This window comes from Apis cerana, linkage group LG14 (genome assembly GCF_029169275.1).
Source record: "Apis cerana isolate GH-2021 linkage group LG14, AcerK_1.0, whole genome shotgun sequence".
Classification (NCBI taxonomy): domain Eukaryota; kingdom Metazoa; phylum Arthropoda; class Insecta; order Hymenoptera; family Apidae; genus Apis; species Apis cerana.
In genome coordinates, this window is record NC_083865.1 from 7,605,519 (window position 1) to 7,632,734 (window position 27,216).

A 27,216-nucleotide genomic window follows, 5' to 3' on the forward strand; every position below is an offset into this window, starting at 1 on the left:
AAAAGGTTTTATATCATTATTCGAAATAAATGAAAATGAACTTAATAAAATTAATTCATGGTCTGCACATGAATTTGAGGCATGGATTACAGCTTTCGATTATTGGAACATAAACGTGATATATAGTGGTATAAAAATAATTGAAATTGAAATTTACTAAAATAATAGAATATGTTATAATAATAATTATATTTAAGGTGGCGATGATTGTAAATTTCAACGTATTGATACGAGAATAAATAATATTACCCTGTTAAATAAAGTTCATGGTGCTGGTGTTACAAGCATTCATAGCAATGCAACAAGAGAATTTTTATTAGCATCTGGAAGGTATTTTATTAAAATAGTAACATAAATTCAACAATGAAATCATAACTTTTAATAAAATTTTTATAATATTTTTAGTTATGATGAAATATTAAGATTATGGGATACAAGAAACTTTAAACAACCTATATCAAATGTCAAACTCGATGGTGGTATTTGGCGTTTAAAATGGGATTCCTCTGAACGGAAATATTTGTTTGCAGCTTGCATGTATGGCGGATTTAGAATAATCGATTGTGAAAATACAGTAACTTTATCTATTATTGGCGAATATAATGAGCATAAAAGTATAGCATATGGGTGTGATTGGTCTTTTTTAAATAGCGAAGAAATATCAGAACAAATACTTGAAAGGAAAATTGAGAATGTATTTCTGACGAGCACTTGCTCTTTTTATGATCACATTTTAAAAATATCAGCATTATATTTAAATCATGAATAAAGAGTTTAATAAAAGAAAATAGATATTATATGAAATAGATAAATTTTATTCCAATATATTCTTTTTTATTTATTTTATGTTACTCATATTTTTATTACATTATCTGTTAAAGATAATAAAAACTTAAATTTGAAAAAATCAAGCATGCGCAGAAAAAATTTAAGGCGTCGCTATTTGATGGACGTGAAATAGTTGTGTAAGTTGCTGGAAGATGGCAATGTAGCAGCACGAGCTGCATTTCGCCGCGGCCAGTTCGATAAAAATCAGTCGTTCGTAGGGGCTGTTTTGGCGTGGTGTCAGTGCTGTGATTTCTGTTACAAGTTCATATATAATTTAGTGATAAATTATAAGTGATTAGTTTTGGTAAGTAAATTTTAATTTTATTCAAAATTTAATTTATTTGTTCGACATTGCTGCACCCCTTGGCATTATGGATTTTTCTTTATTCGAACAAATCAGCTGTGAAACCATGCATATTCTATCCCTATAGAATGACCTAGAAAAGATTTGGCGGGTATCGTAAAATTTGTAGATTTTATTTTTTACAAATTCTATCTCATGACAAACATCAAAAATGATTTCTAAATAAAGGTTAGAATACTTCGTTTGACGTGATATTCATGCAGAGAATGAAAGAGGAAAGCAACGGTTCGATTCTGCAGTCGTTAGGCAAACCACTTTAGAAAAATTTTTTCAAGTTTCGAGACTGCCACTGGTCCATCAATTCATTAACAAACTCATTTAAAATGGTGGTCATCTAATAAATTTTCAATATTTTAAAGTATTTTTTGTTCATAAAAATTTGATATGTATTAATACATCACAATGTAATCATTTAAATCAATTTTACATTTAAATATTTTTTATCCATACGATGATTTCAAAATACAACTGGAAAAATTATTTAAATTAATAATAAATTAATTTTATATTTACAATATTTTGAAGAAGTAAAGGATTAAAAAATTATAAAAAATCTATTATTCATAATGCCGTATAATTTATCATGTTTCATACTTATTTTGGGTGGGGTGAATTCACGAATTGAATCAATCATTAGTGATAAATTAACAATTATCTCCATGTGTTTTGTTTATGCATAATTAAAATTTATTTGAAATGAAATTAAACTGGTGCTATTTTATTTCTTTGAAAACATCTTTCAAACATGAGGTTCATTTGACAGTTATATTTCTTGGATGCAATGAAGGTTACTTAATATAGCATATTAATTATTCTCTGCAAGTTTTGATTAATTTAGATGTATCTAATGGTTCCATCATTCTTTGTAATTATTTATTCATTTTTTAATTCTTTCACTTTCAGTGAATAGTATAAATTATTTTCACATTAGAGATCAAGATTAATATCTAATATTATTTTTCTTTTATTAGTTTTTCTTTTATTATTTTATTTTTTGAAAATATTTCGGAATTTTAATAATTTCACAATTTTATAATTATTTTTAATATAAAAATTTATTTAGTAAATTATATATAAAGATACTGCATATGAGATGATAACCATTAATCATGCGAATTGCAGAATGTCCCAATGCTTTTTGTAATTGATCCGATTAAATACATTTAAATTAACCGCGTAAAAAGGATGGCGCAGCAGGATTATTAAATCTTTTTTTTTTTTTTTTGTCAATTATTAGTGTGTTTGCAGGTTATGAGATCAAGGACAAGCAAGATAGAGACATCGATCAGAAACTATATAATATAGGATGGTTAAAGTTTTATCAATCTTTCTGTCTGAAAAAAGGGCGTTGTCTTTCTGAATTTTTTTTTATAACTTACTTTCAACATTTTTTTTGCTCGAAAAAGAAAAAAACTTTTGATTTTATATATCCGAAATAATATATACGTATTCACCATATACATACATATACCTATATAGATGGATTACGTGCGTGTATGCGTGCGAAATACTGTTTAATCGATCTCATGTTGTGCCAACGTTATCACGTAAAAACGAAATGGTGTCGTCGAAAAACAAAATAGAAACAAAAAATATATGATATGTAAAAGAATTATTATTCACTTTTGAATAATAATTTGTTTTTCTATTATTTTAAATGAAATTTTTCAAGAATGATGAAATGATGAAATCCTTTCATTTTGAAAACTTTTTTTAATTAATATATTTGAAAAACATCTCTATATTATCTAATTTTTTGTAATTTCTTGATATTCATAGGTTAAGTTTCTTATATTATTATATCTGTATTCTTCTTTTCTATTTTTTATGCGTTAAATATACTTATAGAGATATATTGAAAGGTATTGAAGATATACGATAAGAGATTTTTCATTTAGGAGAATTCTTGTGTATGTACAGCTCATTAAGAAATTTTTTGATTGATCAACCTTTTTTAAATTAATGAACCATCAAGTACATTTAAAAAAATTCGCGTTAATTCAGAAATTATTAGGAAAATTTAATTCAGATATTCATGTTATTTTTATAATTACCTATGGCTAATATTGAAAACTTCATAAATTATTTAAAAAATTAATAATAAGTGATTAAAATAAAAAATTTTATTATTAAAAAAACAAGTCATAAAATAGAAATTATGACTTTAATATCAATTTTCAAAAGATTCATATTTAGAATTAATTTTACTTATTTATTGTACTCTTAATATTTTTTAAATACGAATATACAAGAAAAATCATCAATTTTTTATTAAAATCTAATGTAAGTATCAAATCGTTATGGACTCGGAAAATTTATTATCAACAAAGATAAATTAAATTAGGAAACTTGCTAAATTTATTACTAAGAACGAATCAGAAACTCATAAGATTTATCGCGGACACACGATCTGATCTCCCACGTTATGAATTAAATTTCCCGCTTATGGAGAAATATGTAAATCGTAAAAATATTTTTATTTCGTCTCTTATATATAAGTTTGATTAGTGAATCGAAAATATGTTGATGAATTATTTTTCAATTTTGATTGTACGTTCAAAACGAATAAATAGAGAAAGTAAATAAATTTATGAATATTTGTACAATCGTGGCCGAAGATTGCACGAAGAACTGAATCGTCCGTTGGAATTGCATGTTCAATGCATCCTGCTCTGCATCCTTCACGCGTCATAGCGATTCGTTTTTTCGCTCTCTGCGTCGTTGCATTCTTGTTGGATGATCCGTTGATTTACCATGTGTGCGCGTCGACGAACACACGTGTGAACTTCAGAACGATTCGTTTCCGACATTGCCTCCTGGAGTTTCTGCGACATTCAGACTTTTCTCGAGTTTACAATTAATTTTAACAAATTGTGTTTGGATATAGTAATCGTTATACGTGCTACACATAATCTTTCATTTTTGCCATTTAAGATAATAATACGTAATAATTATTACACTGATAATTATTTTTATGAATAATTATTTTTGCTAGATATTATTAATAGTATAGTTTTATATTATTAATAGTATATGTATTCCATTTTAGTATACGTTTTAATATTGCTATTGATATTTTAATATTATTATTTTAATAAGTTTTAATAAAACTAATGTCTTTTTATTAATAGTAATGTTATTTCTAATCTATTAATTCTTTTTCTATATTATTTTGTCATTAATTATTTTAATACTTAGATCTGTTGTATCTTTATGATACAAAACTTATCTTTTATTCAATTTTTTCATCATTAAGCAAACCAGAATTCCAAATTATTCTGTGATTTCACTTTTCTTTATTTTTCCACCTGTGCGATTCAGGTCAGCCATGTTCATCCCTTGAAAATGTCTTAAAAGTTTGCGAAAGAAACACAAGGAAAAATGATAGGGATTCGCAATAAATGTTCCGAATCTAGGTCGAAGCATATTGTCGCCAAGATGGTTCAGTGATTCCATTACGCAATTTTTATTCAAGACACTAGCAGAAAATTCTAAGAATGATTTATTTAAAAACGTGTCTCGAACTAGGTCGTTGGTCTTCGTCGGAGAAAAATGAAATCTCTAGACGATTTAAAACAGATTTACAACTAGAAGTTTATATTTTTTTTTCTCTCAAGTTAAACTAATCGGATTACTCGAGGTATTCCACTGGTGTTCCAGGTTTCTATTCATTTTCATTCCACTTCTTAGTTATTAACGATTATGCTACTTGAACGAATATCTTTCTATCTTCTTATTCGTGTCAATTTTAAAAATTAAATTCGAGAAAATAAAGTTTGGTAATTATTCTTCATTATCTATGATTCTATGAATCATGAAAAAGCTTTTATTATTTGTAATGATAATTTTTTTCCGATTAAATTCTTCGTTCTTCTCGATTTTTTTTAATGGATATCCACTTCGCCTCGGGAAAATTTCCTCGCAAAGACCAGGAACCCTGAAACGCGGACTGTGACTGTGCCAGGATGGAAAAACCGATATTTCCTCCTGCTTTTTTCCCTTCTCCGCGCCGGTCTCAACGGGATCGTCGATTGTCCCGGGAGCAAAAGCGACCACGTGGTATCCCGAAAAAGAAGAAAAAAAAAGGCAAGTCAGAGAACTCGTGAAACGAAAGAGCTTTGCAGAGTCGTGAATGCTTTCACTTCATAATTGATCCATTCGTTTCTGGTTACGTCGATTTCTCCTATCTGCTGGCGAAACTCTTTTAAATTTTGCGAGTTGTAAAGAAATTTTTTTAATTTTTATTCGTATTCGTATTTTTTGGGTTTAGTACAAGGACTCGTTCAAATTAGTCAAATCAGTCAAGTTTTAACAAAATTTGATTTTTCTCTTTAAAGTTAGCGAGATAATGATTTATTTTACTTTTTCGAGGAAAACGTAATTTATTTTTCGTTTCTTTTATACGAGGTTTATATTGGGATAAGATTTCTGGGATAAAAGAATTGATAAGTCGAGATACGAAAATCTTTTCTTGTCGGCTTTTATTGATATATCCAGACAATATGGATTTATCATGCAACTTTCAGATCTGTTTTTTATAATGGAATTTTTGGTAAGAAAATCAATATTATCAATTATACATTTCAAACAATTGTGATTTGTTTAATTTATAGTTTCGTTTTTTTCTATATATATATATATATGTATATATATATATATATGTAAATATTTTTTTTTTCATTGATTTCATTTTACTTTTTTCCTTTTTTTAATTACTGCGATACTTATGGAACGCTAGAATTTCATTATTCATCTTCGAATGCACGAATTTTCAATAGAATTTTACACCACGATACGAAACAATTGCAATCTCCTCTTCTCATCTTTTTATTTCCAATCCCGTAACTTTTGCGAATAGATAAAAAATAATTGGTGTAGCAATCAAAATATAGAATAAAATGCGAAATATATTGAATTTTTTGGCACGATGATAGAAAAATAAAAGGAAATGAAACGAGAAATTAATTGTCCGTTCGAGTATTTTAATATGAAAAAAGTTAAATCATTTTTTAAAATAGAAACTTCATTTCAATTCGAAGTTGATCTGGAATAGTCGCTTCTAAAATTCGGTCAATGAAATGAAGCTATTAACTTTTGAATCTCGTTTAATAATATACATTTAAATGTTTAATACATTTTGTGTCAAAGATTCTTTACTTTCTTTTGAAGCAATTTTCAAGACCATTTGTGAATTATTTGGTAATTTAATTCTTAATAGGATAGGAATTTTTATTTTATTTTTCATTTTTGCGATAAAATTTTTTTTATCATAACCGAATAGTAAAATGCAATCCTTTCATTTTTACTATTATTTTATGACTTTTTCTATGCTCTATGATTTCATTATAGTGAAATTATTTGTTAAAGAATTCTAAGAAGAATCATGGATTGGAATCTAACTGCGTAATGATAGCATAAATGGATGAAATACTGTCAGATTCGGATTAGATCACGCGATCGTAGCGTATTTCGTGGAAAGAATAAAGAAATAGTATTTTTTTGTTAAAAATTCGCAACGAAATGTCTATCGAGATAAGTATAAATGCCACGAAACGGTTATAAAATTTTTCTTAGAAATATCTTTCTTGAAAAGGCGACTAGAGAAAGTCGAATCTATGAAAATAGCAAAATTTCCAAGAGTAAAAAAAAAAGAGAAAGATATTAAACCAAATCTTATGGAAATAAAAAGATTAACTCAATTTCCATTATCCCAAAGTGCGCTACTCCAAACATATCAAGAAAAAAAACTCGAAATTTCATTAAAAAAAAAATATTTTAATATAAACATATAAAATAACAAAACTTATTTCTAAGACCGAGAAAATCCAGTTTACACTATTAAGTTTCTTACGACAAAATAAAAAAAAAAGGTACGTAATAATAATAAAAAAACCGAAGGTTCTCCGTTACTTATCACAAGCAGCAAATATCATCGTAAGAAGAAAAAAAGGGAAAAAAAAAGATATTAGCCAATCAGATCACCGATCGAATTCTACTGGCCTAACCAGTTAAACTCGTTGATGGACTTTTCCTTCCTTAAGCCAGATTAATCGAAAGTAGCGCCGGTAGTTACAAACGAGAAACTCGATATTAAGAGAAGAAGCATGGAAAGAGTTTCAGAGAACACCCTATAGAAACCTGAGACCAGTCGTCGCCCCAGTTGATTTCCTGAGCCCGTACAATCTAGCGTAATTCAAAAGTGGATGGCGACCCTCGCCATTCGAGGGTATATCATTCTCACCCTGGGGGTGACATTGTTACGCAGACCGGTATACGCGAGTCTCGAGAATTCAGAATGCACCCTAATATTTTACGCAGTCTCTTCTGACTGCATCTGTGTTTATATATAGGGTGTTTTAAAATTATTACAGATTATTAATTAGAGAATAGTAAAGAACCGAAAAAAATTACTGCTTTTATATCTTTATTAGAAATTAGAAATTTTTTAAAAGGTAACTCAGCTTTCACTCTAAAATCTCAATTTCTAATCCAATTTTTATTCCAGAAATCTAGTTTCAGAATCTTTATTTGAAGATTAGAATTATTATTATTATTTTTAAATCTCAGTAATCTTTCCACGAATTCTTATCTTTATTCAAAGATTATAAATTTTCCTCTAAGTTTGCAAAATCTCAACTACTGCAACAACTCGATAACTAGCTAAGCATATTATACGCAGTATACTTGAAGCGAAAGCTTTGCATCCCTAAAACAACTACGTTCGAAAATAGCAAAGCATCCATAGGAATATAAGTAGAGGGGTGTGCAAATGTTGGTATCCACGTTGACGACACCATGGGAGTGGTGCAGGTGCACATATATCGCGGTAGATTGGATAATGGGCCCCTTAACAACATAACGGAACGCGGTGTGTGCAGTGTTAACAGAACGATGTTAGAAGAAGAGTGGGAGTGGGACGGAGAGGAAAGGTTGGATGATATGAAAGAAGAGGCGTGTGTGTTAACGACATACGTTGAACAGCATTGAAAGAGCAGACTGGATTTAAGTGTCGTTTCCAACGGGCTGATCCTGTTTGGAACGAACCAAAAGACGTTGGTTGTCGAGACTCTTCTTTCTTCGCGATAGTTTCAAATCACTGTTATAACATGGTACATATGTACCATGAAAGCCTGTTATTTAACTCCTCCGCGATGCAAATGAGCATTTAGCCAGAGGCTTCCTTAATTGGCTCTGTCTCGCGTGGGAGAGATGGGTAACAAGCATAAACGTGGTATAAAAATAGTTATATTGACATGTTTCTTAATAATTGTTTTCTTTCTTCTGGCATATTATTTTTTTCAATTTATAAAGAGAATAAAATGGGATATCGTATCTTTCGACGTCATATCTTTAAAAATAATCATTAGATGTATTTTCCTCTACATTATTTCTCTAAAATATTACTATATTAATTTCATACTTGGACAGTTTCGAATATCGAAAAAAATTCATTTAAAAATCTCATTTCTTTCTCATAACAAAGAAAAAAAACGATCACACTCTATTTTTTTTTTTTCTTCCTACTTTCGTATTCCAACAACCTCTCTCCCGTCGCAAAATCGCAACAAACGAAGCTACCACTCGCAGCAGTCAGAAAAAAAAAAGAAGGGTATACTCGTGAAACGTATACGAATTTAAATGAACCCGATCCTTCCGCGTTCCGGTGGATCGTTTCAAATTAAGCGACCGTTTCCGCGGAAAGCCCCGTTATCGTGTTACAAACACGAGAAATCCACTGACCAGGAAATACATAAGTGGATGCGATAGTAGTCGTGCATCATCGAATTTGAATAAACTCGATCCTTCCGTGTATTTATGCTAGCCGCATCGCCTTCGCGATTTGTATGCGAAGCCGTCAATACCGGCCGTATAAATGCTACTTCCATCTACGCGTATGTACAGGGTGTGAATATATTTGTGGCCCACCTGAATCAATTCTTACATTAGGTTAAAACTAGTACAAAAGTTTGGCGTACAAAAATTTATCAAATTATAAATGATTTGAATTGGGTGAAGCAAGACGAAGATAGGGCAAATTTATTTGCGTCTCGCTTCATTCAACGCAATTGTTTTTCACTTAATAAAGCCTCGATCAATATTTTGTATGTATCAAGTTTTGAATTAACTCTTCATGATGATATATCAACATCCTGTATACTCATATACTTATGATTTACGTGATACGTGAAATCGTGGAATCGTTCAATCGATTTTTTTTATTATTCAGTTTTTATCTATTTGGATGTGTGAAGATTGATAGAAATTTATAGAAGGATATAAAATTTCAATTAGATTCGCATGGTGCATGTACGATACAAAGTCTTCCATTGTTGATGATATTAGTACTTTTTTTTTTTATAATTACTGGAATCTTTTCCAATTGAACTTTTGTATTATCTGATGTATTTTGTTTCATTTTTAAATTTCTTTTTATTCTTATAATTTTTTTTTTTACTGTTAATATTTTTCTTTGAAAATTTAAATTTATTGGTAGAATTTTCTTCGAAATTTTAACTTTTCTTATAGATTCTATTACCGAAATGGGAACATTTCAAAAAATTTCAGTTCCATCATGGTAAAGTGTATCCCAAAAGGAAACATTCGTAGGATGATAAATTATTTTCCACTAGTGACACTTCCATTGCAGTATAGTCTTTAAAACGATTTTAGAAAATATATTTCTACCTTGAGTAAAGATCTTAGCAAAATAGAGAATTTCGATAAAGATAACAATGGAATTTTATTTAACTTCAAGAAGAATATAAAAATATTATCATTTTATTAACATTTTTGGTTTTAATTTCAAAGAGTTTTTTTCTTTTTCAAAAATTAAAAGTAGTTCTTACTTACTTGCTTGTTTACTTACTTACTTACTTATTAAAAAACGAAAGCAAAATTAGAAAGAAAGAAAAATTCTAAAATAATAAGCGAGATAAAAATGTTATCAAAGAATTATCTTTTTCAAACCAATTATAAATCTTTGTAATATATATATAACATAGAAAAAACATTATTTTCTTTTTTATATAATAAAAGATATATCGATTTCCCAGCGGAGAATCCTCTTTTCTTTTTATTCGATACGGCGGCTGGCTTTCGCCACCCCCAGGGATACATTCGAGGGTCGATACGATGGAATCGAGTTTAGGCACGCATACTCAAACACGTTCTAGCACTTGCTCGAGAAAAAAGCGCGTGAACAGGTTTTGCAGGAAGTTTTTTTGATGGACCTCGAAACAATTTGCAATTTTTTCGAGATATCCTGTCGCCCGGAATAGAAGTGGTTATCCTTCGTTTTAATATTCGCTCAATTTTCAACGAGGCTGATTGATTTTATTTTGGTGTTCAATGTAGTTTAAATATTGTTTAAATGATTTTTATATCAGTGAAAAATTTTAAAGAATCTAACGTTAATCATAATTGAATCATTAATTGGTAATTCCAATAATTTTTTTTTTATATTCATATCTTATATATATATATGTAATATGAGTATAAAAACTATTATAAAATAATTTTGTCAAATATTTTTCAATATTCTTTCTGAATTTTTGTTTTGTAATTTTTATATCTTATTGCTAAATTTTTTAATGAAAAATTAATTGCGATTCGATCATAGATTATGCATTATTATCAGCACGTGTTCCACTCTGCATCTGTGGATATGGTAAACCACAGAAAAAAAAACAAATTGGCTAAAGAATCTACGTTCCGAGGTCGTTCATTTTTCTTTCAGTATCCAGATATCTTTCCACGAGTCGGTCTCTCGTTCTCCTTGGACGTTGAATTACGTCATCTTTGACAGAGGAATGAATTGAACGATTTAAATCTTCTAATGGGACGCCATTTATTCCATTATGAAAAGTATCAGTCGAAAAGTTCGTAACATTTTTGACAGTCTATTTAAAGTTTTCAATTTTCATCTACTTTTTTATCTATTTAAAATTTCTCTTAAGATTTTTTCACGATTGTTACAAAGGATGTTTCGTATATCTAGTTTCAAAAAAGAGAGATTTTTTTTTTGTTTTAATTTGATAAGATTCGATTAAAGATCAATTTAACATTTAGATCGCCTAATTTTATTTGTTTATTTATTACAAAAATTGGACAAAAAAACAATATTGAACACAATTAAATATTAATATCTAAGAATATTAAGTATATTAAGTATATTAAATATGTTTTAATAAAATATATATTAAGAATGCTCGAAGATAAAAGTTATGATATTTGTAAAATATTGGATTCAAATTTCTTTAGATTGTACAATTTCACGAGATATTCGATATCAGATTTTGTAACGAAAAATATCTACCAAATATTAAATGTTAACACAGCCCCAAACTATTATTCCCCAAACTATTCTTACATTCTCATTATTATCCCCTCTCATTACTCCCATCACTCCAACAATTACCCAAGCTTCATACCTTCCGGAAATCACCAATCTCTTCACAATCGTTTCGATCTCAACTTCGGTTTCCATTTCAAGCCCATAATGCACCGATAAGTCGTTCCTCATGCTTTTTAATAAGTCTGATAACAAGTCTACCGAGGCACTCTCGACGATTGCAAATTGAATAGAGAGTCGCTAAAACTGATCGATCGTGTTCCCTCTCTCCTCTTCCATCTATCGGTGCAATCTAAATTGTTAAAAAAAAAAAAAAAGAAGAAGAAGAAAAAAAGAAAAGAGAGAAAGAAAAAAAAAGAAGAATCACCGAGTTTGGGCCATTGTTGCGTGTTTCACCGTTATTAAAAACCCTCCTCGGGATATTCGAAATACGTATCCGGGTTGTAGGCCTTGTTCCTTTGCCGAAGTCGAGTATAATCGGCGTCGATAACGAGCACAGTGTTCCAGATAGAACGGAATCGTTATTGGAAATATCCAGTCTTCCGCCGTTGCATATCCTCTCGAATGTGACCCGTATTTGCGGAAGACGATCTTTTGCACTTCTCTTCCGGATCTTAACTTTCTGCGGAAGATGGGATGTATGTTTTGTTTTGTCCGATCCTTTTTTTTTTTAATCGAATGGAAAATTGATATTACATATCATTTAAATAAATTTGAATAATATGATGTGTAATATGGGAGAGGAAATTAAAATTTTTTTAAAATTTTAACGTCTCATTTTTCATTGAACAGTTTGTGAACTTTCTTTAATTTTTTTTTAATTAAAACTAATTCTAAAGGAAATGTAACGAGGAAAGGAAAAAATATGATGAAATTTTAGCGCAAAGAAAACCGTGGTTTCCAACATTGTTTGAATTAATTATAAAAAAAGGAAACGATGAGACTAAGGGATGAAGAGGTTTCACGACAAACGAACTCGGTGAATCTATGGTACCGTAGTCAGCTTCTAGAAAATCGTTCTCCTTTCTCATAACCGACCTACATTTGCGAAACAACCGTCTCTTCTCGGCCCAAATTTCTCGTTGGTCCTCCAGTTTCCCTTTGATTCCGTGCATCGTCGAAAATATTTTCCTCGGTACTGACTGAAAAATTTCCCTGTAGCAAGATAGAAATTCTCTGCTACATTTTTGAAATAAAAAAATTTCACGAATTAATTTTTAGTATCGTAAAAATTAAAAAAAAAAGAAAGAAAAAAAAATATTTGAAATTCATCGAAATTTAAAAATTCGATATTAATAAAATTTTTGATATTTTAAAATATTCATCAATTTTAAAATACAATATTCTATTTTTATAATATTTCGAATATTCAATAGCGAAATTTAAAAATTTAACAAATACCAAATATTCAATATTTGGTATTCCTTAAATTATTGAATAATATTCACAATTAAAATTCATCAAGTATTCAATATTCATCAAATATCCACCATCGACACATTCGAAGATTTTAAAACGATTCATCGGATAATATCGAATAATACCAAAGCATTCATCGAATATTAAACGCGTGAAACTGGCTTAAAAGCCATGCACGGTGAAATGAGACGACTCAAGAAACTCACAATAGATCTCGCACAAGATGCATACATCCCTTTATGTATCGTCCACCGTGTACAATGTATACGGGCCACGTATGTATACTTTGTTGCGTGGATTTTCTGATACATGGGCAACGTGTTCTCGCGTATTACGCCACGGTTCGTGTAATTTTACGCGGCGTAACCGTTCGTCTCTGATTTAATAGAAAACAAAAGAACACAGATTCCTGTTCGCCCGGAGACGAAAAATCCTGGAGAAACTATGTATGCACTAAGAATTATTTTATCTTCCTCAATGCTATGATTAACAAATCGATTGATTTTTTTTTATGTTTTTACAATTATTAAAAATATATAAACGCACCTTTGGGAAATATTAATTTTTATTCAAATAGAAAATACATATTTATCCAATTATTTTTATAATAAAAATTTAAATCAAAATTTGTAAACAATAAATACATAAATATATATTATAATTGAGAGTTCATATATTTAAATATTTTATCTAGATTACACTGAAATTTTTATTACTTTTTTTTGTGACATCCTTGTTTAGAAAAAATAAATCAAATCTAATCTGAAATTCTTAAAAGACATATATAAAAATTTCTAACTTATTTAAGAGCGAAGGTAATAATTACATAGAACAAGTATACTTTCAAGTATAATTATTCGAAAATTATTTTCACCGAGATGATTGATTATAATAACTTTCTCAAATCGCACGTCTCATTGTCTCTGTTGCAAATATATGAATGGGTTCCATTCATTACATTTGCATTTTTACTGGCCGATTACATGCAACTTGCATACTCGAATGCGAGACCACATCTTGATTAGCAATTGTATCATTAGTATTAAAATACTGAATTTTTATGCAAGCTAATTAGAGGAGGTTATTTTTACTAGAAGATTTAATAGATTAAATTAATATGCTTTTTCTATGTAAATTTAAAAACTTACAATATAATTTTTATCACATTTTTCATACTAATCTTCTCATACTTTGCAAAAAATATTGAAAAATTTTTTCTCATGCAAATAAATTTTCTTCTCTCTCTCTCTCTCTCTCTCTCTCTCTCTCTCTCTCTCTCTCTCTCTCTCTCTCTCTCTCTCTCTCTCTCTCTCTCTCTCTCTCTCTCTCTCTCTCTCTCTCTCTCTCATGAGAAAAAGAAAATGTGCTTTCATTTATTTTATTTTATTTATTTATTTTTTTTTCATCTGACTTTATTCTAGTAAAATAATGACGATTCATTTAAATTTAAAAATCTTTTCAAAAGATAATCCAAAAATTATTCATTTTAATTTTCTAAAAATACTTGCAACGTTTCATTCTTTGCTCTAGTTATCCCAAAGCAAAGTTTTCCCTTCAAGTATCCGTGATATACACGCGAAAATCAAGTGGCCCGGAAATAGTTCTCGCCATAGCAGAAGCCAATTACAAACCTGAATGAACACGAAGAACTTCGTTTATTGCATCAATTTTCCGTCGATTTGATTTATTAACTCTTCTTTTCGAAAATCGTCGTAAGTGATGCTGCGGGTTCCTTGTCTTATAATACACTTTATAAAGTATACACAAGAATCAAAATTGCATTGAATATTAACAATAAGTTCGATCGTTTATTGGAAGGGATGGTAACCTTCACAGATATTCCAAAGGGGTTTATAATTAAAACATTAAATTGATGCCAGGGCCGTGTGCACTACGTATGTTTTTTAATATTCTTCATCAATATCAAAATAATTTTCTAAAAATATATTTTTTTTTGATTTCAAAGTATCACATTTTATTTATTATATTTGTATACTTAATATTCTGATTTTTTAATAGAGATTAAACAAAGAAAAATAAACACATTAATTATTTATCAATTATTTTTCTGTAATATTAAGAAGATTAAATGATGCAACATCTGTAATGACTGAAAATATCAAAATATATTTTCCTTTGGTTAAAGAAATCTATAACAACCTTTAAAATATAATGTTTTAAATTAAAGCATCAAGATATCAAATCCAATTACTTACTTCTTCTATATGCAATATTCTAATTTTTTAATAAAGACTGAACTAAAATTAAAAGTACTTAATTATTTATCAATTATTCTTCTAATATTAGGGAGATTAAATGATGCAGCATCTACAATGATTAACACTCATCTTTAATTTCAAATTAAAAAAAGATCATTGATTACTAAATACAAATTGCATAACAATGACAATTATAATTTGCTCCAGATATAGTAAGAGTTGTAAATAATTAATGATGAAATTTGTATCGTATAGCCCTTATCAATAACCAGGTGCTATTCCACATTAAGTAGCACTCAAGATGTCAAGATGAAAAATAAGATGAATGCGAACTTTTCAAAAGTAGTTTGAATACAATTTCTACGATTGGCAAAGGACTCAGTTACTAACTATGCTACCAACTATCTTTTGGCTGAACATTTGGCAAAGTATCGAGGATCACATCTAAACTGGTCACTAGTAGTTCACGCTAAAATTATTTCTTATAACTATTATGTGAAACTATCCATTGTGAAAATTTCTAAAAATTCTTTATTATTTTTGTAGAAAAATTTGAACATATATTCAAACCAAAGAAAATTCTAGTAATGAAATAAAGGAAGATTTAAGGAAAGCGATATAAATGTACAATATATAAATAAAAAATAGTAAGAAAAAAAAAAGGAAAAATTAAATGTATCTAAAAAAAAAAAAATGAATTGCAGCAGTGAAAGAAACAAGTAAACTATACCAAATACAAAGAACACCAGGAAAAAAAATTATATGCATGATAAAGATATTAATAAGAAGAAAATGTTAATATAATAAAAACATTAGAGATTCGATAACTAAGATACAAAAAGTATCAGCACTAAGGGGATTATGAGATTTAAGATCCAAAATTTCAAATGCATTAAATTCTTGACTAATTTCTTTGTTGTAAAGATTGATACATTCAAGAAAGCTTGTTATTCATCGATAATTAAATGTCTAAGATTTATCGGGATCGATGATTGAAATAATCATGCCTTTCTCCTTAGTAATTTCGCAAAGACTCTCGCATGTTGCTAAAGCTGTGCAGTTGAGGAACATGTAACGTATTAGAGATATAAGACTGGAATAGCAGCGGTGTTTTAAGGTTACGAGAGCTTGCGAGCTTCAAAGTGGGTCAAAAGCCAGCGTGCCAGTACACTCGCCAACCTACTTGGAATGCATTCGAGCGGAGTCGCAAATATTCTTTCACATCGTCTCCTCGCGACGGGGAATATCAACACAACAACAGTTTTTAATCCAAATCAACTTGGACGTGAAGTTAAAAAAGTTTTGATTGATAAAGCTACCGGTGATTGATAACGAATAATTCAAATAAAAAATATATATTTCAGAAAATATTCTCATCAAGACCATTCATTTTTGCGTTTCTCTTCTCTTTTGAAATGAAATTTCTTTTGCATTGGATTTGTTAAAGATACTTGAAATCAATACGATAGAAAAAGAAGATTTAAGGAGAGAAAGAAATAGAAAACTACTACTAGTCTCTTATGCATACTTTATTATTCTTCTTTCTATATTTTATCTATATTTATATTGTTCGTATTGACGGTCTGCTCGCAAAGCATTAGACAGGAATTTTAAATCTTGATATGAAGAGAGATTTTCTTGCTCTGTTTTCTTCGTCTATTGAAAATCCGGAAGTAAATAGGAATACAAAGCGGAACGTCGATTACTTGAACCGTGAATTTGGAATATTTGGATAATTAACAATAATTAGCAATAAATGTGACACAAAATTTTTTCTCATTTTTCTCTTTTTATTTTTTAAAATAGAAATATGCTTATATTATATGTAGTGGAAAATAATTAATTATATTTAATTACATATCAATTTTTACAATTAATACTTTCTCATTTACACAGTCACTTATCATTAATTTTAAAATAGATTAGTATTGAGAAATATTTTCACCATTAATAATAAGCATTAGTTATGATATTATCATTTATAGAGTAATTAATTAATTTTCTACTTTACACAAATATTCTTTCGTTTTACATTAATTTTTAATTTTAATCATCAGCATTAAAAAGAAATTAACATTAATAATACAAACATTTTCTAACTGAATTCTTAAGTGTGAAGATTTTTAGAAATAATAATTTTTTATAATTGTAATATCTCATTTATTTATTCCTTAATTTTTATGTCTCTTTCCATGATTGTCATTATTTCCTGGCAATAGAAATACTATCTGAATAGCAATATTGTATCATTTTCTCGTTAATTGTACTAATTAACCGTTCTCCGTGTCGACTGTATAATTATTTTATTCAACTTCATCATCAAAGTCTATAATCTGTATCATTAATAGAGAATTGCGATTAATTTAATTATAAAATCGCTACTAAAATTTGATTGAATATAAGAAACAGGAATTCACTTATAATAAATGAAAATTTCTTTTAGAAACTCCTTAGAAACTCCTAGAAAAAAAATAGCAATATATTTTGATGCAAATAATAACAAAACTTTTCAATTCAAAAAAATTTATCTCAATTTTTTTTTTCCTGCATAATATCATATAATTTTGAAATTTCTTTCTTTTCTCTTCTGTTCACGTATATGAAAAATCAATTGAATATGTATTTTATCAGATAAAATAGTAATTATTAACTATAATATTTTTTAACAATCTTCTTATTTTAGATTTAGATTACATTTTCATCTTTATGATCAAATTCTCTCAGAATAATACAATTTGATATATTTTATTAAATGTTTTGTGTTTTAGAAATAAAAAGATATAGTTAAAATAATTATAGAAAGTAAAAGATTTTTTTTTATGAGTAAAATACATCCAATTAACAATTTTATATATTCTTTGTAATTTCTTTACATTAATTATTTAATCAGAAGGTTGAAACACGATAAATAATTCAAAATGATATCGTCGTGTCTACTCGATATACGATTCAAGTGAAAAGATACAATAAATCATTTTAAAACGACAGGAAGCAGTGGGGTCCGGATTATTTCCAGTAGATGAGATATGGTTGTGTCCCAGTGGGAAACGTGAGACGATATTGGTATTCTGCCAGACTAGAACAATGTATGGTCTCTCTCGTAAGGATAGAAAAAAGCCAAACGCCAGTCTTTTCTTGGCACGAAAGAATGATACTCCATGATAATTACAACCTGTAAATACAGCGTGCGCTTATTTATCATGCATGCGACACATGGTCGGATTAAATGTTGACTGAAAGGAAGCGCATTTCCATAAAAGTGATGAAGAAAACCTATTGATTTGTAAATATTAATCTATTGGACTAAAAAAAAAAATTAAAATGTCATTAAACATAAAATGTTCTTAAGTAATAATAATTAAATTGCATAAAATTTGCATAAATTGTGCATTTATAAGATATTTAAATATGCAGAATGCATACGATATACAAAAAAAAACGTAAAATAACCAATGAAAAATGTTTATTGTAATATTTCAATGAAAGAAATTTTTATTTCACTTCTATTTACGAATTGTCCGCACTTTTAAAGTAGATTTTATTTGATGTCAACTAGAGACAGGCAAGAACTGGAATGCTTAGAATGTTAATCGTTTAATGAGGTATAATCGGTTAATAGGAGTCTGCATTCAGCCGAAGACTCCCATATACGCTAGATGATCACGTACGTATCTTCTCTTTGTATTCCTTCGTTCATTTTTTATTTCAACGGTGAAAATCATTTTGCCGTTAGAGAAGATTCATTAACATAACATTGTGAAAGAATTGTAGATTAGGAAGATTTAAAAAAAAATGGACTGTTCGATCTTTATGTTAATATAATTATGTTAATATAAAAAAAATTTAAAAAGTCCAGTTTTAAATTAGAAAAATAATAAAAAAAAGAAAGCAAAAAATATAATAAAATATTAATATCAAAAGCTAGAAATTGATTCTTTGTTTATAATAAAAAAACAAATTAGAACAAATCAATAATTATAATAATTATAATTGATATTAATTGTGCAGGACGTGGAATGATAAATGGTTGCTACCAGCAGCATGGTGTATGAGGAGATAGTCGGTATACGGGGCAGCTGACCCCAGCCGCCGCGCACGCTTTTCACGCGCGAAATGCCCCACAATTTAAATTCTGCTTCCGTCAACTCCGCCAATACGGAATCAAATCATCAGGCCTACATTCAACAACTTTATCACCGACAAAATGGAGATGGACTTCTTCAACCCGAAGTATATCAATATTATTATTTGTGATCTCTTTATACATAAAACGATGCTTTGTTAACTGGCTATGAGTCTGCATGTTCAATTAATTATCAGAGATTTATCTCTTCTTCAATGAGTATAAATAACATATGGATATCTTATACCTTATGAAATTATAATAAAAGTTATAATAAAGTATAATAATAAGTTTAATAATAAATAATTATAAGAAATAATTAAATTTACAGAAAGAACCGGTGGAGTTCGACACGTCGCATTTGCGCGGTGCACCGGCCGAGGTCGAGGCACTGGTACATAATATCAAAGAAGTTGCACAACAGTTCCTTTACCATTGGAGAACATTCCCAATTATCCTTCCACCACCATTGTCTACGTGCACAGAAGGTGAAGACACATTGGCGAGAAAGAAACACCATTTGAAAGACCTCTTTGTTGCACCTAGTTTCGACGAATTGGATTCAGTAGCTGTAGATTGCAAGGGTGAGCCTAGGAGATTGACCAAGAAACAACTAGAAAGCATTAGCAAACGAGGGTAGGTTTTTCTATTATTAAATATTTATATTTATCTTCATTTTGGTAGATTTGGTAGAGCAGTAGTATCAGAATCTTAAACTCTCACTTCAAAAACGTTTTTAATCTTGTAGTTGCAATATTTATCGAAGAAGTATAAATTGCAAAATTTATATAAGATAATAATCTAATGCCAGGCATGTATGAAAAATTTTTTAATGGAAAATATTGATTTAAAAAATCGAATAATAAAAATTTGAAAATAAATTTTCTAAAATTTTTAACGAATTTTATTGTAGCACAAGATTAAATAACGTTTATTTTTAAATTGAATATGCTTTAAAATACAATATTGTAGCGATTATAACTCGTAGAATTAAATATTAGCAATTTTTTTGTGCACAGTATATAATAAAATTATGAGTATTTACTAACAGATAATTGTTTTAAGGCTTGAATAAAGCTCTTACTGATGCAAATGCTAGTTTTTTTTTAAAATATAAGAAATATATGATATAAGATAGATAATTTTAGGAAATATGTTGTTTGTAAAAGTTTAGAATCGTCGTATGTGTGCGTAATATGTATGTAATTTATTGATCAAATTTCAAAAATAAAAAAGAATTTTTGTTCTTTAATTTACTTAATTTATTAAAATACAAAATCGATACATATTATTCTATTAATTGAAAAAAATGTATATATAATTATTTTAATAAAATAATATGATATAAACTAAATTCCAAAGGTCTCGTTTTCAAAAGTAGAATCACTATTCTTTTGTTACTAATATTTTTTAACAATTTTTGTAAAGCTTTCAGAAGGAGAAGTACGGAAAACCGAAGAAGCTGAATGCCACTCAATTGGAGAGCATTCGAAGATGCGGGTATGTCACACACCAGTGTCACATAATATGTTGACCAAAATGATGAAAAAGTTACAGTGACTTTAACAGAAATTTGAAAATAAAAATCACTTAATATTTCGTAATCATTTTTTTTTTCTTTTTTTTTTTTTTTCTTTTTTTTTTTTAATAAAAGATTTGTGTTTAAAAATCCAATCTTAAATGAAACCATAAAACCTTTAAAATAACATGGTCAGAAGTTCACTTTGAAAAAACTAGCAATTCATTAATCAATTAATTCTCATTGAATAATAATTAAATAAACAATAGTAGATATTGTCGATTATAAAATCTACAAAAAAAATTTATATATGAAGAGATTTTATAAAGACAATACAGCTTGTAATAATAATACTTAAACACTTAATTAAATTTTAAATGTTAAAAATGTAATAATATATGGTGTAGATTATTATTTTTAGATTATATTATTTAATTTTTATAGTGTATAAATTATAACTTGTATTATAACACATAATTTTTATCAATAGCTCTAGCTCTATAGATAAAGATTGAAAAAATAAGATTTTTTATATTAATTATTTACTAATAAGTGAATTAATAGAATTCACATAATTTTAGATAGAACTGGATTAAATAATTGGATTAAAAATTAATTTCATTGGAATATTCTGTATATCTTCCAGAATATTTTTTATTTGTATTTTTATGTACATGTATATATTAAATATATTTTTTTATTTATAATATAGACATTCTGTTTTTAATTTTCAGGGAATTCGAAGTAGATTCGATTAATTTCGCTGGACAAACACATCGATGGAGATTGAGCGGACTTCTTCAGCGTGGACGGGACAGAAGACGAGATGCATTACTTCGAGATCTTGCTTTGGCAACTAGATTTCTTGTAGTTACAGCAAAAGCTAGATTAATCTCCCATTGTTTCAGTGTATCGCAATCTTTGAAAGCATTAATAACGGGATTATTACGGCTTCTTGGTAGATATTTATTTAAAAAGCTATTTGTAAGAATTCATATTATTACAATATTATTCAATTATAATTTAACTTTATTATATATTGTTTTAGATATAATAATTGGTGTGCCATCTCTTCAAGCACATAATTTAGATGCCAAAATTAGAGAAGAGCGATGTCGATACTTGGTTGCCGAATTAGTATGCAGGGTAAATTATTAATTATTAATTATTAATAATTAACTTCAAGATTGGAAAAACAAACAAATTTTTATATTCAAAAAATACTTTAAAAAATCGTATTATAAATTACAGCCCGAATACGAAGATTCTCTAGAACTTTTATGTGGTTTCGTACGAAAACAACTTCGACGTGCGACAATGGAAAAATTCGAAGTAGAAAGAGAATTATCGCAACTATTGCCTATCCCGGTACCTTTCGTATTTGGGACTCCTGCCGGAGCAGTGGTTGATCTTAGATTATTTAGCAGAGACATTATCAAAAAAGCTTTACCGATTTTAGTTGCTATTTTGGAGAGAGAGACACGAGGCTGGTTTCTTCATTTCAGAGAAAGACTGATATCTGAATTGAGAGCGCGGAAAAAACCAGATGAAGAGATTGAAAGAGTATGTTTCACTTGCGAAATTATTTTAAATATATACAATATATTTTTCTTTTTACTGATCATAATAACATTTAGGAAGTCAATGAAGCTGTTATGCGAGAATATTTACAACGAGTATTTTCTAACATTTTGTCGCATCCAGACATACTTGATCTTGGTAATGGAATCGCTCAACTATTGGTTCAACAAGCACAATCGGTTGTATTGATGCACCGAGCCGTAAAAACCGTACAACGTAAACTGATACAAACTAAAGAAACATTGAAATATCATATAGAAAATGAACATCCAGTTCTGTCACGAATAGAACCGTGGATGCGCGATAGAATGAGAGAAGTCGAAGAAAAATTCATCGAAGAGTGTGAATGGAGTGCTCATGAAGAAGCTCTCACATTGTGCACTCATCAAAATTTGCAGCAGACAGTTTATTTTCTTAACCGTGATTTAACTTTTATGAAAGAGGTATTTAAATTTATTCTTATTAATACTTTTTATTTTTATATATAAATACATATTATATATTAAAAAATATTTTATGAATATATTTTTCTTAGCGAGAACCAGTTTTATTAAAAGAATTGCGCAAAGTTAAAACACCCACGAGAAGTTTTCAATGGCCAACTCAGATATGGTTTCCAAAGAATTGGATCATCAGGCGTAATTTTCAAGGCCAGTCTGAAATTATACCAACAGTATTAAGTAATACTCCAACATCTATTACTACACCTCGTGCAGATCCAAGTCAGCCTGTCTTCTTAGTGGAAAGAGAGATTGTACACACAACAACAACAAGGTAATTCTTTTTGATGTTAAATTTTGTGCAAAACTGATCCTATAAACTCATATGAACAGATGGCCCATGTGGCGTTGGATTAATTACGTAGCTAGAACGTGGTGTTGGACATGGAATGCAATGTTTCTACTAGGCGTAGCAGTACCATGGTGTAGTCCAGTTTCCATACGAGCTTTACTACTCGTACAACCTTTTACTCCCGATCTAGAATTGAGTCAATTGAATGGAACATTGTTTCCCAGAAAATCATCTCAAATGCCTACTCTTTGTTCTCGATTGATAGCACTTTGGAGACATATTAGCAAAAGTCGGACACATTTTGAAACGGAACCGGATACTGGTAAATTAAATATATATATTTCATTAAATATTATATTAAATATGTATATGAATATTATATGAATATTATATCATATTCATAATCTCAGATTAATAATCTTATTTTTTTATGGCAGGATTTATTGGAAAAGGAATGACAAGGCATTTAAATAGATTATGGAATTATGGCATGAAAGGTCTTTTAGGAACACTTATTATATTATTTGTTTTTCCTGTCGTTTGTATAGTTACAAGTTTAGGATCACTTTTTATTGCACTTACTGCAATTTTATGGTTTGTTTTTTATATTTATATTATATTATATATCTAATATAATAAAAAATATTAATTACTTCTTCTTTTTTTATTTTAGGATGCCTTTAATCACTTTAACATTACATGCATTCATGGCGCTTATAATGGATTTAGATAGTCCAGAGCCAAGTAGAAATCGATATTTGGTAATTATGGAAGCATTAGTTTGGAATATCGGAATACAAGGCTGTTTGCAACCAATTGCTGCATTAATTGTTGCTCTTATTTTATGTCCTATCATTTCTTTTGTGATACTTACAGGTATAATAAAATTTTCTTGATAAATTATGTAATTATGTAATTTGACTTCTATTTGATATCTATTTAAAATGTGTTATCAAATAGTTGCTGTGATACGTTATTGGATTAGAGTGGTTTGGGATACAATTATGTTTCATTTAGTAATAAAAAATAGAGGTCGTATACCTGCCAGTGATAGTTTTGTGGTTAAAAGAATAGCTGGACCAGGGTTAACTTCTGATTATTATTATCAAGTAAGTATCTGAAAATATTTAAATTAAATTAAAATTAAATATTAAACTTATAATTATTATTGCAAAAATATTTGAAATAACTGTTATATTAATTATTATTATTATTACCTACAGATTAGACCTGAACAAGCATTAGCTGCGTTTGAAGCAAAATTAGAGTTAGATGAATTGTTAGCCTTTCAACAAGAAACAGAACGATTAATTACACAACCACAGAGAGATTTTACTCAATTTGTAGAAGCCTGTTTTGGCCCATTTGCTGCTAGTCTTGCTAAAACAAAAGATCCATACAAATCACTGGAAAAAGAAGCCAAAGATCTAATTGCCGTATTACATGAAAAATTAGATAGACGTAGAAAAAATTTGCAAACTGGTCTTGGAATGGTTGTAAGAAGTAAAATAAAACTTACCACTTTCGATCTAAAGGTAATTATTAAAATATCTTTCATTTCTAAAATTTTTTACAAATTTATAATTTTAGAAATTTATAATTTTATTTTTAGGTAGTAATACAACAAGGAGCATTGATGTTAGAACGTCTTTATCCCAGTCATGTGTTTGCGAGATTGTCTGGGAACGAAGAAGATTTTTGGGAAAATAAAGGCTTAAGTGCTGGTGATTGGGCTGGTTTAGCTGGGCTTATGTATGCAGATATTTTCAGTTTAAATTTTCTTCAACCTCTTGACGATGCAGATACAAAATTTAGATTAGAAGCTCATCCAGGTGTCGATTTGTCGCGTTATACAGATATAGTTCATAGTACTGAAATTGGTGGTACCAATGGGCCAGATTTACTTGGCGCCGTTTATGCACCACGTGGAAATATACAAGTTTATAGTCCTTATCTAGAAGTTTCTGCTTTCAATCCACGAGCTAAACAGACTAGTAACAGCAGAAAATCTGATAAACGATGGTAAAAAACATTCTAAATTTTTATTTAAAAATATTAAAATAAAATTTATTTAGAAAATAAAATATAAAAATCAATATATAAAATAAAATTGAGAATTTTTTTTATTTTTAGTGATAGCGGAGGACTTTTAACATCAACAAAAATCAGAAGACGCACAACATCTACAAATGGTACAACAGAGACACGTTGGCAACCGTGGAAACGGCAAATTCGTCCTTATAGTGCAGAAAAATTACTTATTCCACTTCCGATTCCGCATCCAGCTCATATAGCTGTTACTATTCATAATCGTGATTCTGAAAATCCGATTCCGCTCGATTCGGAACTTTGTCAGAATATATTGAAAGCAATTGAAGAATCGCCCGGTGAAATGTCCACTGAGTATGTTAGTCGTTATAGAGGGGCTGCAGATTCTAGTTTCGATTCAGTAGCTTCGCATTCTTCAGTTTCCATTGAAACTGGTTTAGATAAGGATAATGAAACACAGGAAACGACAAATACTGAAAAAGAAGGTGAAACTTATCATTGGACATTGTCAAATTGGGATGGTGGTATAACGAGAAGAAGAAACAATTCTGGATCTATAAAAGTTGATCTAGCATCTCCAGAAGACGTTACTCTGGATACAGATACCACCAGAGTGATGTTCAGTACATATGGAACAACTGTTTAAAGTGAATTTACTGTTATATCAGGTAAATATATTATATATAATAGGTGCAAGTAGAAACAAATAAGTGTAACTATGCAGAAGTTTAGATTTAGATCTTTTATTTATTTAATTTTTTAAAATCTGCATTTATTCGTTTGATTTTTATTACAAAGAAATACATTATCAAATCCTTTTTCATAAAAAAAATTATATTTTAAATTAATTTTATTTAAAAAATACAAAATAGAAATCATAAATTATATTAAATTCAATTGCACTTTGAAATTTAATTCAAGAGATAAGATTAAAAAATATGTTTTTTCTTTTATAATTCAATATCATTTTAAAACACAACACAAATGTGTATAAAAATATATAAAAATTTCAAAGATAAATATGTGCCTATTATAGCACATTATCAAAATCATTTTATCTTAATATTTCACGAAAAAAATGTAGGCAAAGTAATACTAAATATTGAAAATAAATGTTTTGCAGAATTTACATTAATATATATATTATATATAATAAAAATGCTAATATTATTTTCATTGCAACAGAATATTATCTTCTGTGCTTAACTATATGTTATAAATCTATTTTCTGAATTGGTTTTTAATTAATTTAATTAATCAGTGATAATTATTAAAGATATTCATTTTTATTAAAAACTTAAATAAACCGTTATGGTGGGTGTTGATATAATGATAAGTATAGAATGCTCATCTGCGAAGTCTGGGATGTCATTACAAATTCATAACTTTTATGTATACAGATTATATACAGAGTCAAATAATTAAAAAGTTAGAATGGCCAGCGCTGTTAAAAAAAAAAGCCTCTTTAAATCTATGTTAAAAAAGTTATACAATATTCTTATTGATATATTGTATATAGATAGTTAATTGTATAAATAAACTTGTTAATATAATAATAATAATTCAAATACATTTTCTTCTTGTTCAAACTAAAGGCCATTCAAATAAATACATAAAAGTTTTCTCTTTTTTGATATTTATATAATTCATGTGAAATAATATAGAATTATTTCGTTATAAAGTATTTATAAAATTTCAAGCTGCCAGTATATTGGATAATCTGTCAGTAAAACTGTTCAAACAAGTTATGATTAATTTTTTTTTCCTAAGTATACTAGCACAATTTAAAAAATTTTATAATTTTTAATTGGAATTATTTACATTTATAAATTCATTAAATTGTACACATGTATTTGCACATATTTGTTTAATGATGTATTTATTTTAAATGAATCTTTTTATGATTAAACTTTTTTAAGTGTTATTTTTAATTATATTTTTTTTTTGTTTCTAATATATATATATATATAT

The 27,216-nt window shown here is 28.3% G+C and overlaps 1 protein-coding gene across 3 annotated transcripts; it reads left to right on the top strand.

The window, feature by feature from the left end:
• Positions 1-975: 975 nt before the first annotated feature.
• Positions 976-27,154, top strand: LOC108000668 (uncharacterized). Of its 3 annotated transcripts, XM_017061153.3 has the most exons (17): positions 1,009-1,132; positions 18,801-18,845; positions 19,190-19,411; positions 19,636-19,940; positions 20,733-20,804; positions 21,558-21,781; positions 21,872-21,969; positions 22,075-22,386; positions 22,461-22,847; positions 22,940-23,178; positions 23,238-23,518; positions 23,634-23,790; positions 23,870-24,072; positions 24,157-24,305; positions 24,420-24,731; positions 24,809-25,218; positions 25,330-27,154. In XM_017061153.3, exons 3-17 carry the CDS (start codon positions 19,295-19,297, stop codon positions 25,889-25,891), a joined length of 3,828 nt encoding a protein of 1,275 aa, XP_016916642.2. In that variant the 5' UTR covers positions 1,009-1,132; positions 18,801-18,845; positions 19,190-19,294; the 3' UTR covers positions 25,892-27,154. The 3 variants fall into 3 exon arrangements, with proteins under 3 accessions (XP_016916641.2, XP_016916643.2, XP_016916642.2); XM_017061152.3 differs by lacking the exon at positions 18,801-18,845 and having other exon boundaries at positions 976-1,132; XM_017061154.3 differs by lacking the exons at positions 18,801-18,845; positions 20,733-20,804 and having other exon boundaries at positions 976-1,132.
• Positions 27,155-27,216: the final 62 nt, after the last annotated feature.

What these genes read in the sequence shown, in the direction of transcription:
- LOC108000668 (XM_017061152.3), top strand. Translation starts at nt 19,295, where the DNA reads ATGCCCCACAATTTAAATTCTGCTTCCGTCAACTCCGCCAATACGGAA. An exon ending in GAAAGCATTAGCAAACGAGG is followed by an intron (nt 19,941 to 20,732) that starts GTAGGTTTTTCT and finishes ATTTTTGTAAAG; the next exon opens with CTTTCAGAAGGAGAAGTACG. An exon ending in ATTTAACTTTTATGAAAGAG is followed by an intron (nt 22,848 to 22,939) that starts GTATTTAAATTT and finishes TATTTTTCTTAG; the next exon opens with CGAGAACCAGTTTTATTAAA.